General features: G+C 46.3%; 1 protein-coding gene across 7 annotated transcripts in view; it reads right to left on the bottom strand.

Annotated features, from left to right (window-relative positions):
- Positions 1 to 420: 420 nt before the first annotated feature.
- Positions 421 to 16,791, bottom strand: part of LOC142472253 (uncharacterized) — a 30,076-nt gene continuing 13,705 nt past the window's right edge. For 3 of the 7 annotated variants that reach the window (XM_075579191.1, XM_075579188.1, XM_075579192.1), the window contains 3 exons: positions 8,078 to 8,188; positions 5,159 to 7,543; positions 421 to 1,569 (listed from right to left, as the gene is read on the bottom strand). In XM_075579191.1, coding sequence (XP_075435306.1) covers positions 1,423 to 1,569; positions 5,159 to 7,384 — 2,373 coding nt within the window. In that variant the 5' untranslated portion in view covers positions 7,385 to 7,543; positions 8,078 to 8,188 and the 3' untranslated portion in view covers positions 421 to 1,422. Of the gene's footprint in view, positions 1,570 to 5,158; positions 7,544 to 8,077; positions 8,189 to 16,554; positions 16,661 to 16,791 lie in introns of those variants that run through there. The other 4 variants (XM_075579186.1, XM_075579187.1, XM_075579189.1 and 1 more) reach the window with 3 other exon arrangements.

Here is a 16,791-nt window from a genome sequence, read left to right on the forward strand (position 1 = left end):
CTCCGTCTCCTTCCCCCCGTACGTCCTCCGTCCCCTTCAACCCCGTACCTCCATCTCCTTCCCCCGTACCTCCTGTCTCCTCCCCCCATACCTCCTCCGTCTCCTTCTCTCCCCCCTCCTCCATACCTCCCTCTCTCCCCCCTCCTTCATACCCTCCTCCCGCCCCTCCTCCATACGTCCCTCTCTCCCCCCTCCTCCATACCACCATCTGCCCTCTCCATACCACCTCCTCCCCCTCATCCATACTTCCTTCTCCCCTCCTCCATACCGCCTTCTCCCCTCCTCCATACCGCCTTCTCCCCCTCCTCCATCCAAAAAGTTTGGATTGCTGCTTTAAGTTTGGTCTTTATCTTTCTGCTTAGAAAGCAGGAAAAACTGCAGCTACATTAATAAAAACACAACACACACTCTTTACAAACCTAGAGAGAGTAACATTTTACTAATTCAACAAACAAACAGGTTGACAACGTTGCTTGTTTGTGTGTTTACTGCTTTGAGTTACAGCTTCCTTGTGCCCCTGTTCAAAAAAGGTTTTAATTCTATCCTCCATATGTGGTTATTGACTTGACTCCAGAGTATCGGTTCATATTTGATGTTAATCCCTAAATGACTAACTGGTTGCCCCTTCAGGTGCAGGCCCTGCAATTTAAATGATTGATATCATAAATCAGCCAAAGACTGAACTAACTACTCCACTGTTAATACAGGACCTTTGTCTCTACTCCACCGTCAATACAAATATATTAGTTGCCACTAGAGGTAGAGAGCTTTACCCCCAAGACACCTCATACCCCCATGTCGTGGGTGGGCTACAAGAAACCCAGGACTGTCTGAGCCGGCCTTGATGATCTACAACCAAGTGATCGCTGGTCTGTATGTAAGGTATATACAGGCCACATATTAGTGTAGTTCATGGTGCAGGCTTTTATTGCCGATACCCCGAGGTCCCATGGCGGTGACGCAGATCCCTGTACACATGGTGACGTATCTTTGTCATGTGCTCTAAGAAAACAAGTTGTCCCGGGGGCGTTATTTAGAGACCACTATGAAGACATGAAACTCATTAAATGCATTAATTATTCCAACTGGGGTAGCGCACGCTACATTATGAGCCATTGTTTAACCCTTTCAACTTGATCACTAATGCATCGCAACTTTGTTCCTTATAAATGGATGAAGAATCAAGATGGCTGGCTGGAGTCGGGCCACCATGCATGAAACAGCGTCTACAATAAAGGTTTTTCCTTCACGATTTGCCTGGCTATCAATACATTCATTGGAACATTAATGCTGCTGGGGGCGAGTCGAATACTTGCTGTGTAGCTCCCATAATATTGGTATACCTTAAGAAATCTTGTTTTTTTTTTGTGCTTTGCTCATGGTGTGAATTAATCCACTTTTGTTTATTGGGTGATGACCGGGCTACAGATTGGTAAGTAACCAGTCTAGGAGCTGTTGCTCCGGTATCGATTCCAAGGGAAGGACCTCGCGCTGGTACCGGAACACGGCACGTAGTATGTCCCCCACGCACAGCCCGTTTTCTTCTACCATCATGGCCAACGCTTGGAGCTGTCAAGAAACAGAATGGGACAATCGTCAAAGTGACTTCATGGCAGAAATGAAACACTTAAACCTTGGCATGGTGGAAAGGAGGCAGCACAAGAGTGCTTCAGCCTTTGGGATCATGCGGCTGCTCCCCAGGAGAGATCGAAGCGTACTGGTGATGAAATGGAAGAGCAGGAGTCCTCTTCCATTCCACAGGCGTGCACAATGTGATCTCCCCTAGGAAACGAGCAAGTGGAGTAGGAAATAGCGCAGAGGTGGGAAAAATGCACTCCTGGCGCTTGTTCCAGGCTGCTGCTTGCCATGGGATCTCCCTTCTCTGCAGGGGTTTCTGGGAGTTGTAGTACTGCGCCTCTTCCGATATGTATAGTATTTACAGAGATGAACTAGAAGTCCCAGGAAGCCCTTGTGGAAACGGCCATGGCAGCATCATCCAATCAGTGCAGAGCTTTGGTACCACACGCCTTCCTCCCACACATGGCTCTGCGAGTTTAAGCAGTGTCCTACACCAGGGGGGAGGCAGTGAACGGGGTAAACGAGCGAGGGAAATGGAGTAGTAAGGGAGATCAGTAAGAAGGGATTTAAAATTGATTTTATATGATTTAATATTCAGTGTCCGATTTCCCATTAGGTCAGATAAGCCCAGGCCTAAGGCGGACAACATTTCCGCCCCCATATAATTTTGCCGCGCTCTCAGGCCTATTGGACCTAATCGGAAGGCACTTGCCTGTGCCGGCCACCTCCTCTCTACTGCCCCCCACCTCCTCTCTACTGCCCCCCACCTCCTCTCTACTGCCCCCCCACCTCCTCTCTACCGCCTCCCTGCTCCTTTGGAATTCCAGGGTCAAATGACGCTGCTGACGTCCCCAACGTGACGTCACACGTCATGGCAACGTGACGTCGTGTTTCCATGGCAACGTTGGTGACGTCCGCTGCGTCATTTCACGCTGGGATTCCAAAGGAGCAGGAGGGCTTTAGAGAGGAGGTGGGGGGCACAGGCAGGTGCCTAGGGGCGGAAAATGTTGAAATCCGCCGCCGCTCATATTAGAAGACACAATTACAAATTACAAGTATCTGAAGAATTTAGCAGTGTACTTGAATTACAGCGCTCCTAAATTCTCCAATTATAGTATCTTCTCAACTTAGTGCGGTTCTATCCTTACCAGGGCTGGCTGGGAAAATGGTGGGGCCTGGTGTGTGTGTGTCTTCTTACCTACTACAGGGTTGGGATGATGTCAAGTGGCAGCAGGAGTTGCCGGCGCTTACAGAGGCCCCCGGCCCAACTTCGGTAACCACAGTTTAAATGTGGTTAAATAAACCACCACATTTAAACGGTGATTAGGGACGTTGGGCCGGGGAAGAGCGCCGAGGCCTGTGGCGCAGTTGCACCGATGAACGATGCCATCAAGCCGGCCCTGATTTATCAACAGAGCTCTTGCTACAAACATCACTGATTTATAAACTACTTCTAGGAGCCAAATATCCTCCCACGCCAACACCGCGACAAATAATCCACCTGTGACTGCTTTAAAGAGGCAATCCAAGAAGCTCAAAAAAAACCGAAAATTAAAACTGTTTTAATACATGCATTTGATTATTTTTAACTAATGACCTAAACTGCCCCCAAACCCTACACCCCACACCTCACACATATCTCTCTCTGTGTGTGTGTGTCACAGCCACCAACAGGGATACCATTACAGCTGCTATCTCCCCCCCCCCCCCACCCTTTCAAATTATGGCACCTAAAAGTTCAGACTGGCTCCTAAGCTTTTTCCATTTTTGTCCATCCCCGACGTAGCGGCCATGTCATAGGGACCCTGAAGTGCCAGAGTCCAAGACGTGGTGGCTTGGCCAAGGAGCACCCAAAGAGTTAAACCACTCACTGTCAATAGGTCACATTACTCCTGTGTGGGACTGACTCTTAAACCCCCATTAAACACACATCACTGTCATCTGGACACTTTGGTCCTAGGTGGGACTGACCCATAAACATGTCACTATCATTTGGTCACTTTGCTACTACATGGGACTGAGCCTTCAACGTTTGTACTATAGTCAGGATTTCTTGAGACTTTCCTGAGAAGTCCTCCAGACCTAGAAGCTCCTCCCTACTCAGTGATGCCCCAACAACCTTCACTTATTAGATACAACAGAACCAAGTCCCTGGCTCAAAAAGCGAAGTAAAACCAGTCCCAGTGGATAAAACCAGTCCCAAACAAGATAAGGACTCCAGATGGTGATTTTCAGATAGTTGTGGATTCTGTATAATAAACAGAAAAGCAGACCATTGCGCAGTGCATCACAACACAATCAGACGCTTGCAAAATACAATAGCCTACGTACCGAATGTAAGAGAATTCAGGGCAATGGATATATGAATAATCAGAGCCGGTCTCTCAGCTGAATCCGGGGATCCCACGTAGCCTCCACCTGGTGATGACATTACCCGCGAATAAACAGAGAGTACATGGCGTAATAAAATGATGACATTTATTTAATGCTGAAGACCTAAATATAACACTCACGTTGTGCCCGATCTGTTTGCTGGTTAAAAGAATGCCGTTCGCTGCATGAGTTATGGAGCTCGGCGTCCAGCAGCTGGGGTCGGCGTCTCTCTCCTCGCGGCCGCGACTCGACTCCCTCCCTCGATGACGTTACCGCTGTTCCGTCGACTCCTACTCAATGCTGACTGTGGCTTAGTCTCCACCCTATGCGTTTCGTGACTAGGGCTTGTCACTTCCTCAGGGGTTACCTCAGGCATTACCCCTGAGGAAGTGACAAGCCTTAGTCACGAAACGCATAGGGTGGAGACTAAGCCACAGCCAGCATTGAGTAGGAGTCGACGGAACAGCGGTAACGTCATCGAGGGAGGGAGTCGAGTCGCGAGGAGAGAGACGCCGACCCCAGCTGCTGGACGCCGAGCTCCATAACTCATGCAGCGAACGGCATTCTTTTAACCAGCAAACAGATCGGGCACACTGTGAGTGTTATATTTAGGTCTTCAGCATTAAATAAATGTCATCATTTTATTACGCCATGTACTCTCTGTTTATTCACGGGTAATGTCATCACCTGGTGGAGGCTACGTGGGATCCCCGGATTCAGCTGAGAGACCGGCTCTGATTATTCATATATCCATTGCCCTGAATTCTCTTACATTCGGTAAGTAGGCAATTGTATTTTGCAAGCGTCTGATTGTGTTGTGATGCACTGCGCAATGGTCTGCTTTTCTGTTTATTATACAGAATCCACAACTATCTGAAAATCACCATCTGGAGTCCTTATCTTGTTTGGGACTGGTTTTATCCACTGGGACTGGTTTTACCTCGCTTTTTGCGCCACAGACTTAGTTCTGTTGTATCTATTGGCAATCCGGGTTTTGGGAAAAACTTGTTTTTTTTCCCCTAGGCAGCCATCCCTAATTAATGACTGATTTCACTTTGTATTTGTTATTTTTAGATATTATATTCATTTAATGGTGTTTATAATCACAATTTGTATTAAGCATTACTATCACAGTGGGTTATTTATTTGTAGGTAGAGCGCTTTTTTGCATGTTATTTGTTAGTGTTGTTTAACCTTCACTTATTACCTTGTACAATATCTCCACATCTTCCTCCACTAGGATCATCTCAGGAACGCCAAGCTGGGAGGCCACTGACCACTCAAGGATGGCTTGCAACTGTCTGGTGTACTGGTCTTCACTGGGTTTCAGGTTGGTGACCTTGATTGGCGGGACCTCTGCCATCGGCTGTGTGGCCACTATGTGACCAGTCCAGCTCCTGTGGCAGTACCCAGCATGTACTGGCTGTCTCTGACCGGTTGGTGTCAGGTTATTCACCAAGTGCTTGACGCCCTCTGGCCCGATCTTCTTGGCAATTATCTCAGCAAGACCACGGGCGTCATTTCCCCGGTACTCTGCCACGGCCTCTGAGATGGTGGAGTAGTACCACTTGATATCCAGGCAGGCATCGCACGTGTCGAAGGCCTTTATCCCTTCCTTGGACAAATGCATCCCGCTGGCTTCGCTCGACTCTGAGCTCAGGAGGGCGTCCTGGAGAATGGTCTGTATCAGGAGCTGGATGAATTCGTACATGGAAGCCTGCATGGAGGCCATGTTGGCCTCCGGAATAGGCATTGGCTGCTTATCCGCAGCCTTAATGTCTTCAGTCATGGTGGTGGGGGTGATATTGGTGGTTTGTTCCAATATAGGGGCCTCTTCTATAGGGACCATAGAATGTGTACTTGGGAACTCTAGTGGTTGGGTTTCGGGGGACTCTGGTAGTTGGGGTTTGGCAGGTTCTTGATACCTCTCTGGATGTAAGAGATTTTCCTCTAGCCCATCTGAGTCTTGCACCTCCAAGCTGGTAATGTGTCCCGCAGGAGAATAGATGCTGACCTCTTCTTCAGTCGCCAGTACGTTGATCACCTCTTCTTCAGGCACCAGTACGTTAATAAACGTTTCCGTACTCGCCAGTACGTCGATAAACGTTTCTTTACTCTCCAGTACATTGATTTTCGATTCCGTACTTGACAGTATGCTGATCGCCTCTTCCATACTTGACAATGTGTTGATCGACTCTTCCGTACTTGACAGTGTGTTGATCGACACCTCTGTACTTGACTTTGTGTAGATTGCCTCTTCCTTACTTGCCAGTGCGTTGATCACTTCTTCCTTCAGTGGCACGTTGATCACTTCTTCCTTCAGTGGCACGTTGATCACCTCATCCTTATTTAGCGGCACGTTGATTACATCCTTCAGCATGGACAGGCTTTTCCTGGTGGGTTCCTGGTACTTCAGTGACATGGGGCCTATCACTTTTGTGAGGATCTGGAAGCACAGCCGGTCAGCGTAAAGCATCAGGAAGAGCTTGGCCACCTCCTCTCGTTCCTGGTATATGGCTGCAGCCTCAGACTGCCCATCGAGTTCAGGTATAACTTCTGAACCCGGTCTACTTTGCATGGGAAAGATGAGTGTTTTCATGATGGAATCAACAAAGTTGGAGGCTATCTGGCTGGAGTATTTGATGACCCCCCATGAGAGCAAAGAAGCATAGTCACTGTCGGTCATGCAGAATCCGATGTCCTCACCTGGCCATGCTCTTTTGCTAACCAACATGTTTCCGTCTGGACTGGCACTGAACTCCAGAGAGAGACACCTCAAGAGTGTGTTGATGAAGGAGGCATACGGGACCTGCATCTTTGGGCCAAGGTCTTCTACTTGTAGCAGCTGGGTGCTGGGCATGGACACCATTGGTGGTGATGCTGCCGTGAAACGACCCAGATTGTCCTCTTTCTCAACCCACTCAATCACTAGTCGGCTCTCCCTCTTCTCCTTTTCAGCCAATTCCTGTTGGCTCTCACTTTCGTATTGCCTGACCATTCTTCTCACAGTGCCATCTTTGGAGCCCGAGTCCACAATCTCATGTGCCATTTTGGAAGCAAAGGCAAGCACAGCCGGGAATATGGAAGATTGGGCGTTGGTGTTGGCAAGGACCTGGTCCCGAAAGGTGTAGCCCATCTGGTATAAGAGACGTTCATACATTCTCTTTTTGCTTGCCTCACTTTTCTCCTGGCTGGTGGCCAGGAGGATGGACGATAAGCCAGTAGCATAATGAGTGATCTCATCTAGGGAGCTGCCAGGACCCCGCTGCAAGGCAAGGATTTCCTCTGAGCTAAGGGTGAAGGAACTGGATTCCGTCTGGTGCTGCAGCCCCTGCAGGAGGCAGGTGATTATCTCGTTGCTGAGCCAGTCGGAGTAGCTGCTGTTGGCCAGGAATGAGGGAAGCTCCTTCTCCTGTTTGAATCTGAAGCACATCTGGTTGAGGGACTGTTGGAAGCCTAGTGTGTACTTATCCAGGTCGCACAGGATGGAGCTCTCATTCACAGTCCGGCTAAGCGCTGGGTGGAAAAGGACGGCTGTCCCGTCGGCGATGCCCTGAGGATGAGGCAACAGTGCATGAGGTCAGTGCACCTCCTATGAGAGGAGCGAGATAACAAAAGTAACTAAGCTGTGTTAGGGAGGGGTTCAGTAGGAATAGTAGGGAGGAGCTGTGGGTGGTGGGGAAAATCAGTAGATGGGGCTACATAACAAAATTGAGGTGTAGCGACAGAGCTGTGTGTTTGAGGGAGGGAAGGATGCTGCATTGAGATAGAGGAGATTGGCATTCAATATGGAGTATGGTTCTGAAAGACATCTGTGTAAAAAGTGATTTATTACTAGGACAGCAGAGGAAGATGTAGTGCGAGAGCCATTTAAGTAAGGGTACTGCAGTGGAAAAGTAGAGGTTGCAGCAATGAGAGAGCGTGTGTGGTGTGGCAATAAAATATTGCATCTTCTACATAACACAATTAGACCCTGAAGGGGCAGGAAGTCCCCGCTCCCTCTTGTGAGCGTTGCACTTGATGCTAGCATCTTTACGTATTGGTTCAGCTGCTCCCTGTGGATTTGAAGGGAACCAGTTCTAGCCCCAACTGTGGAATTGTTCTTGTGCGCTTTCCCTTTCTTTACCTGTGACTGTATCGCTGGTCTTTTGAGCACGTAGATTTCATCTTGTTTCAGCTGAGCCACTGGGACCTGCCGCAAGACTTCTGAAAACCCCTTAACCAAGGCGGTGTCATCCTTCAGGGGGAAAAACATGGATTTCAATTATTATATGTAACCCCCCCTTTGGGATTACCTAATCCTTTAGGGGTTAACTGTGTGCGCCCCTTCCCTCTCACATGATGCTGAGGTGACTCAGCAGAAGTTAAGCCCCAACGCCTTCTACCAATGACATCATGCTAGGCTATAAATAGAAGGAAATAGAAGTTCAGGGGCGCAAATAGATCCAGGTGCATATGGAAATAGAATAAAAAATATATAGTGCAATACAGTATTAGTGAAATAATTGAGATAAATGTATATCTCGTTCACATGGTCCGTGATGGGATTGGGCAACGAGGTTATTCTAACCAACTCGTGTAGGTATCCCAGCACTCGCGCGTAGTTGAGTTCGTCAGAGCCGGTTGAAGAGAGTAGGGGACAAAGGGAGGAGAATCCCACAAAGAAAATAGAGGCGACACTGATAGTGCAGATTGATTTATAATAAAAAACAGTGAAAAGATATATTGTACTCACAAGCAAAATGCAGAGATGGGCGTAGGGACCACCCCAGGGTCAAATTCTGGGGTAGATACAGCACTCCTACCGGTGGTATTCCAGCTGCGACGGTCATTTCACAGGGAAAGTTGGTGAAGCCCAGGGACAGAGGGACCAAATCATGGCTGAAAGTACTTCCAAAATGTCCACCAGCAACTGAGCAGTCCTCTAAACGTCTGTATAGATCCACCCTACGCGTTTCACTCTCTCGAGCTTCCTCATGGGTTAATTTTATATTATAAAGGAATCTGCACTATCAATGTCTCCTCTATTTTCTACAGTATGTGGGATTCTCCTCCCTTTGTCCCTACTCTCTTCAACCGGCTCTGACGAACGTAACACACGAGTGCTTGGATACCTAAACGAGTTGGTTACTCAGAATAACCGCGTTGCCTAAATCCCCTCACGGACCATATGAGTGAGCTTTACATTTATTATTTCAATTATTTCACCAATACTGTATTGCACTATATATTTTTATTCTATTTCCATATGCACCTGGATCTATTTGCGCTCCTGAACTTCTGTTTCTGCCATTCGTTCATGGACTTGGATTTAGTCCGTCTCGGGAGCACAGTACCCCCAGGGACTGAATACATTTTACTATAAGATTTAATTCACAAGAGTATTCACTATAATCACCTTTTTTTTCCCCCCAAATATTTTTATTAGGCAGATATAAAATATACATACAGGGGTCAATATACACAGCCTATCACAGAAACATTTATGTATTTTTTGGGGGGGAGAAGAGTGGCAAAGCCTGTTGCCAAAAGGCATTGGCCTTCTGAAAAAGGAGAGGCCAGGGAAATAGGAAGAGGGGGAGGGGTAGGGGGTGGGGGGGGGGGGAGGGGGTAGGGAGAGGGGGGTGTCTACCCTGGTCACTAAGTGTCCACCTTGGGGGGGCTCTTACTAAGCACTGATTGTCACAGGCTTCCTTTTCCCGGCATTCTATCTTCTGGGCTATACCGTGGCGAATTAGACTCGTTCTATAAAGTTATCCATGGTTCCCAGATTCTATAGAAAGCTGTTGTGTTTTGCTTAAGGAGCGCAGTTAGTTTTTCCATAAGCATCACCTCGTTTATTCTTTTTTTTAGCATTCCTTTGGAGGGGGGAGCTACTTTCTTCCAGGAGGCCGCTACCTCACACCTCGCCGCTGTGAGAATAAAGGAGATTAATTTCCTTACTGGGCGGTCAATTTCTTTCATTGGCCTAGCCAGTAGGAAGGTCAGTGGATCAATAGGTAAATCGAGGTTGGTACCCTCTTTTAATAAAATTTGAACCATGTCCCAATATTTCTTAATTTCTGGACATGACCACCAGATGTGGTCCATGTCCCCCTTTTGTCCACAGCCTCTCCAACAGAGATCAGATGCCAGAGGATAGATTTGCTTTAGTCTCACTGGAGTGAGATACCAGTAAAACAGTATTTTATAAATATTTTCTTTGGTTGTGGTGCAAATGGAAGTTCCTGAGGCTACTTCCCAAATATCGGCCCAATCCTCTCTGTTGATATTTATATTCAGGTCCGCGGCCCATTTCAGCATATAGTCATGAGTTGGAGGGTCCGCTGATGTCTCCAATTCAGTGTAGATTTTTGATATTAGATTTTTGATATTAGCCCTTTTTGGTGAGAGCTATCTTTGCATAGTCTCTCGAACTTAGTGAGAGGGGGAAATTCTGGATTGGGGCATATTGTTTGGGTGAAATGTCTAATTTGGAGGTATTTGAATGTTTCCAAATGTGGTATATCATATTTAGCACGTAAATTTTGGTAGCTCAAGATTTTCCCTAGGCTCAGAATGGCTCCGATCATCTTGATCCCCTTCAATTTAAATTGATCATATAATTTAGTCGCACATCCGGGAGGAAATGTAGGATTATTAAAGATTGGCGTGAGTTGCGAGCTGGTGGAAGCAAGTCCGAATCTAGTCTTAGCTTTCAACCAGACCCCTCATGTGTGTTTCATCGCTCCCAGCTTAAATTTGTGCAGGTGCATATCTCCTCTAAGTCCGTGCGTGATCCAGGGGGAGCATGGGAGAAAAGAATATAAAAAAACACAATATAAGTGCAGACAGTTTGATACTGGGTGAATTAAAGTGGTTTTTATCTTGGCTCATGAGTGTTGCCTACTCACAAGATTTAAATAGGACACGGGCAGTTTAGACACAATGGTCTCAGTGGACTGGATCTGTGGATTCTGAGTATGATGCGATCTTCACTCTCAGCCAGACAGCATATGTGTGGAGGGAAAGAGAGTATACATAGTGCAGACCAGTATGGTAAAAAGGTATAACTTTATAGAACTTTAAAAATGAACACTTACAATAAAAACATTAATTTCAGGCATGTATCACAATAATTGTGAGTGGAAGGAGGTGGACTGCAGATCTTAGGGCTCACCCGCCACCTTTGCTGCGCAGGCACTGCGAGGGAAACTGCTCCGCTGGAGGGTCCTTCTCAGTCCCTTCCCGGGTACTCGGATGCTGGAGGCTCCAATCTCCCTGGTGTGTGTCTGCTGCGGTATCCCCACTTCAGAAGTACGCCGTCTGATGGTACTCGAGTGACTCCGATACGTCACTTCCCGTGTAGTCCCGCTGCGTCACTTCCGGTGGTGGGCTCCCGATCTCCATCCTACTCCTCTCTCCCTGAAGGCGGATACCACTCTACGCGTTTCGCCAAAGAGTGCGTGGCTTCGTCAGACACTTCTGAAGTGGGGATACCGCAGCAGACACACACCAGGGAGATTGGAGCCTCCAGCATCCGAGTACCCGGGAAGGGACTGAGAAGGACCCTCCAGCGGAGCAGTTTCCCTTGCAGTGCCTGCGCAGCAAAGGTGGCGGGTGAGCCCTAAGATCTGCAGTCCACCTCCTTCCACTCACAATTATTGTGATACATGCCTGAAATTAATGTTTTTATTGTAAGTGTTCATTTTTAAAGTTCTATAAAGTTATACCTTTTTACCATACTGGTCTGCACTATGTATACTCTCTTTCCCTCCACACATATGCTGTCTGGCTGAGAGTGAAGATCGCATCATACTCAGAATCCACAGATCCAGTCCACTGAGACCATTGTGTCTAAACTGCCCGTGTCCTATTTAAATCTTGTGAGTAGGCAACACTCATGAGCCAAGATAAAAACCACTTTAATTCACCCAGTATCAAACTGTCTGCACTTATATTGTGTTTTTTTATATTCTTTTCTCCCATGCTCCCCCTGGATCACGCACGGACTTGTACAACCTGAGGGACCAGTGGAACCAGTCCCTAACCAGCTGGGTCGAGCAGGGGGTCTTTATATCATTTTTTATACACTTTAATATTATACACGTGTGTTCATACATTTGTCATATTCCTGCATCAATTGATTTAAGAATAACCACTGTATATTGATAGTGGACACTAGTAGAGTTAGCGCTTTATATTCACTATAACACAGCGCATATCTCCTCTATCCAGGCTCCAAAGGCATGCTGGCAGAGGAGGCATTTTAGCATATTGCGATTCTATTTCGAGCCAGCAACGCTGGTCTGGGTCTGCGTTCCACATGGCCGCTTGTTTTAGTTGGGCTGCCTGATAATATTTAGAAATATCTGGGACACCCATACCCCCCCCCCCCTTGCTCTTGATGCCATCAGTACCGATCTTGCGACTCTGGGTCTTTTGCCCCGCCAAATAAAATTAAATAGTCTATTTTGGATATTTTGTAGTTCAGAACCAGGAACGTGGACTGGAAGTGTTTGAATGAAATATAGTAATCTAGGGAGTATATTCATTTTAATCGAGATCATTCTTCCAATCCAAGAAATCTGGTAACCTTCCCATTTATCCAAGTCTTTTTTAATTTTTTCAAACAGGGCTGGGTAATTGTGTTGATATAAAGATTGGTAGTTCTTTGATACATTTACTCCCAAATATTTGATGTACGAAGAACTCCATCTATAACTGAAATTCAGTTTGAGCAGTTTCACTTCTGGTTCTGAGAGGCTTAGATTGAGGGCTTCAGATTTATCGCTATTTATTTTATATCCAGATATTTTGCCAAAATCTCCTAGTTCCCTTTGAAGGTTAGGAAGGGAAGTTTGGGGTCTGGATAGGGTCAGGATAATATCGTCGGCAAATAGGGACATTTCGTAATTTGTTTTTCCAATTTCTATGCCTTGGATGTTTATGTTATTTCGTATTTTGGACGCTAGAGGTTCAATAGTGAGAGCAAAGAGGAGGGGGGATAAGGGGCAACCCTGTCTCGTTCCGTTTTTGATTTGGAACCTTTCAGTGTTCCGTTTTTGATTTGGAACCTTTCAGTGTTCCCTCCTGGTAGTCTAAAAAGGGTTGACGGGTTTTGGTAGAGCGCCCGCACACCTTCCAGATAAGAATCTTTAAAGCCAAATGTTTTCATAGTATTATCGAGAAATAGCCAATCAATTCTATCAAATGCCTTCTCAGCATCTAAACTCAGTAGCATTGCCTTGGTGCCTGTGAGGTGCACATGATCACTTATGTTAATTATCTTACGAGTATTGTCCGGGGCTTGACGCCCCGAGACAAATCCCACTTGGTCCAGGTTTATTAATCTGGGTAAAATTGGGTTTAGTCTATTTGCTGGGATCTTGCTGTACAATTTAAGATCATTATTCAGGAGGGAAATTGGCCTATAGCTACCACATTGAGTTGGGTCTTTCCCTTCCTTATGTATAATAGCAATGTTTGCTAGTGACATTGACGATGGGATCGGGTTTCCCTCCATGAATGAATTAAACAAATTCAGTAGGTGAGTGGACAATATTGGTAAGAATTTCTTGTAATAGACATTGGAGAAGCCGTCTGGGCCCGCGGCTTTAGAGGTTTTTAGTGTTTTCACCACTGCAGACAATTCTGCCTTCGAGATTTTGGCATTGAGTAAGGAGTTCTCTTCCTCTGTCAATGAAGGAGGATTGCAATCATCGAGGTAATTTGTGATTGCCTCCAACCCAGTTGGCTCTGATGTGTCGCTCCGGGTCCTCAGGTTACACAATTTAGTGTAAAATTGAGTAAATTCTTCTGCTATTTTTTTCCCGTTGTATAGTATCTCACCAGACTTACTCTTGATCGCTGTTATTTGGGATCTTTTCTGCACTCCTCTTAACCTGCTAGCAAGAAGTTTGTCGGCCTTGTTGCCCGTATCATAGTATTTTTGGTTGGTCCATTTAAGAGCTTTTTCTACATTCTCCAATTGGATTTGCTTAAGCTCGTTTCTATTGGTGGTCAATAGTTTATATATTTTCTTTGAAGGGTTGGTTTTGTGTTGTTTCTCCAGTTCGAGAATTTTGTTTGTTAATGTTTTTATCATTTTTACTTTGATTTTCTTTTTGTGGGAGGCGATTGAAATGAACTTGCCTCTAATTGCTGCCTTATGGGCTTCCCACAAGATTGCTGGGGATGAGACCGATCCGAAATTGATATTAAAATAGTCTTTGAGTGCTCTTTTAATTTCTCTTTCCACTTCCACATTGTTTAATAGGGAGTCATTTAATTTCCAATTATAAGTGGTCGTTTTCATAAATGGTATGGAGATTGTCAGGGTTACCGGAGCATGATCCGACCATGTGATCGGGCCGATATCTGATTTGGTAGCGGCCTCTAAGATATTCTTGGTAACTAGAAAATAGTCGATGCGTGAGTATGTCTGGTGAGGAGGAGAGTAAAAAGAGAAGTCTTTTTGGCCCTGGTGGTGGGTTCTCCAAATGTCCATCAGAGAGAACTCTTTAATTATCTCTTTAAATTTTTTCCCAATTTTAAGCGATTGAACAGAGTGCGAGCGGCCTGGAATAAGTGATTTATCTTCAACAGGGTTTAATACCATATTTAGGTCTCCACCTAATATTATTGAGGATAAATATTCAGGGTCCACTTCTTCTAACACTTTTTTTTAGAAATTTGGTTTGGTTTTCATTTGGTGCATAAAGGTTAATCAGTACGATCGACGAGCCAGACAAAGATCCATATACCACTAGAAATCTATCCTCTGGATCCAATGTTACCTTTGTTAGATTGAATAGAGTACCTTGGCGAATTAAAATTGCTACTCCTCATTTTTCACTACTAAATGACGAGTAATAACTCATTGGGAATGCGTTTTGAAAAGTTTTGGGCGGGTCCTGGGATGTGAAATGCGTCTCCTAAAGGAATATAATATCTCCCCCAGAACTCTTCATCTCTTGAAGAGCTAGCATCCTTTTCCTATTATTTTGTAAACCCTTTACGTTCAGGGAGACCAGTTTGATAGCAGATTGGTTAGCCATGGAGTTTACCTTTAATGTGTGTTTTTGGAGCCTCTCCTTTCTCAGGGAGGACTTGCTTCAAATCCAGATAAAATAGACTTCATTTGGATATCAGTACTGCTTGAGTTGTTCTTAGAAGTGAACCATTCTTAGCTGACCAGGGCAGGGGGGGCAGGACAGTGGAGTGAGGGGGGGGGGAGGAAGGAAAGAAAGGGGCCTGCTGGGACAGTAACAGCAGGTGATAATGAGAGTAAAATTAGGCCTTAATATGGCCTTAAGAGTTACAACCGGTGTGACTATTAACCAGTTATTGGGCTGAAGGCCCTTGGGGGATAAGCCCGGCGTCGGCAACCCTTGAGGACGGGGAAAACGTGGACCCCCGAAAATATATAACTTTACACCCCTCTGGGGGTACGAGTAGTAGAACTTGTGCATAATATTTATAACCATCGTATTACCGATTGCCCAACCTGGTGGACCCTAGTATCCTCACTTTGAGCGAGAGAACTGAACAGCATCCAGACCCCGGCAAAACAACGATAGTTTCTCAATTATTACAAAATATGTGGTGGTAAGGTATCTGGCTTCTATGGCTTCTATGACCAGGATATCCCCAAGGTCAGCAGTGAGTAATCCATTTACTTCATTTATGTGATCAGTCCCACATACGGTTACCTAGACCACCACATAAGACTTACCTATATGGCTAGTGGCATAATCTATGGGAGTGTGTTTAACATTGGACTATCTGGAATCTTGAGTCTTGTCCTATGCTATGAAGGTGTTTATATTTTTATATCATGATCAAACATTGCCTACTCCTGGTTAGCATCACAAGTGGGAATTAACCCTCCCCTTCCCTTCCACATTCTATGATACATAATCCAGGTTCTAAGAATCATATTGCTTCCTTATCTAGATGCGAAGGGAATGGGAGGGGGGGAGAAAGGGGAGGGAAGGGAAACAGGTGAGGAAGGAAGGGGGGGGTAGGGGTGGGAGGGGTGTGATGTAGGGGTGGGAGTGGGCTGGGGAGGGGAGGAGGGCGAGAGGGGGAGAGGGGGGGATGGGAGGTGCAGGGGGGTGAAGGGTCACCTTGTAACATGGGTAAACACTTATCACAACTTTTATAATTACATAACAAAATTAACTGAGAAATTTCTTTCACCACCATTTAACGAGTGGGTTTCCCGGGCTGTAAACCAACCACGGTCAATTGCAAGTTGGATCTACCTAACACGAGGACCGGGACACAGGAAGAGCGAGTACAACAAGGATATAAAAGAAACCGTTTATCCTGCCTTTCAGTAGACCAAGATTGTGTATGAATGATTAAATACTAAACTTTTTCAAACTAGGCCGGGGGGACTCCTGCCAGTTACTTATAGGGGAGTGTTTTAACCGGGGAGAGCCTGAGGGTCACGGGGTCTTCTCGTGTTGGCCAATCAGAGCCAGAGCTAGTGGTGGCCCAGGCGTGTTAGTAATTTAGGGTGGGATTGGAGTCAGCGTCCTATGGCCAAACACAGGAGGGGGGGGGGGGGGGAAGTGTTCAAGTCGGGCTTAAAAGTTCTGTCCCCTGAAAGCCCACCTCTGACCTGTGCTTGATGATAGCGTTCGGATCTCTTCGCTCTAACCGGGTATGTGCACTGCGATTCTTCTTTTCCTGGGTCCCCCGGTAGGCGTCTGCATTTCCCTATCAGCTCCTCCCCACCCCCCAGACCCAGCGCTGGAGGCCCCCAACAGCCCCGAAACCCAGCTCCCCCCCACCCAGTGCACCAAACATAAACAGGATAATGGCTCCCGCATCCATCAGCGATCCCGCCAA

The sequence above is a fragment of the Ascaphus truei genome, chromosome 21 (assembly GCF_040206685.1).
Source record: "Ascaphus truei isolate aAscTru1 chromosome 21, aAscTru1.hap1, whole genome shotgun sequence".
NCBI lineage: Eukaryota > Metazoa > Chordata > Amphibia > Anura > Ascaphidae > Ascaphus > Ascaphus truei.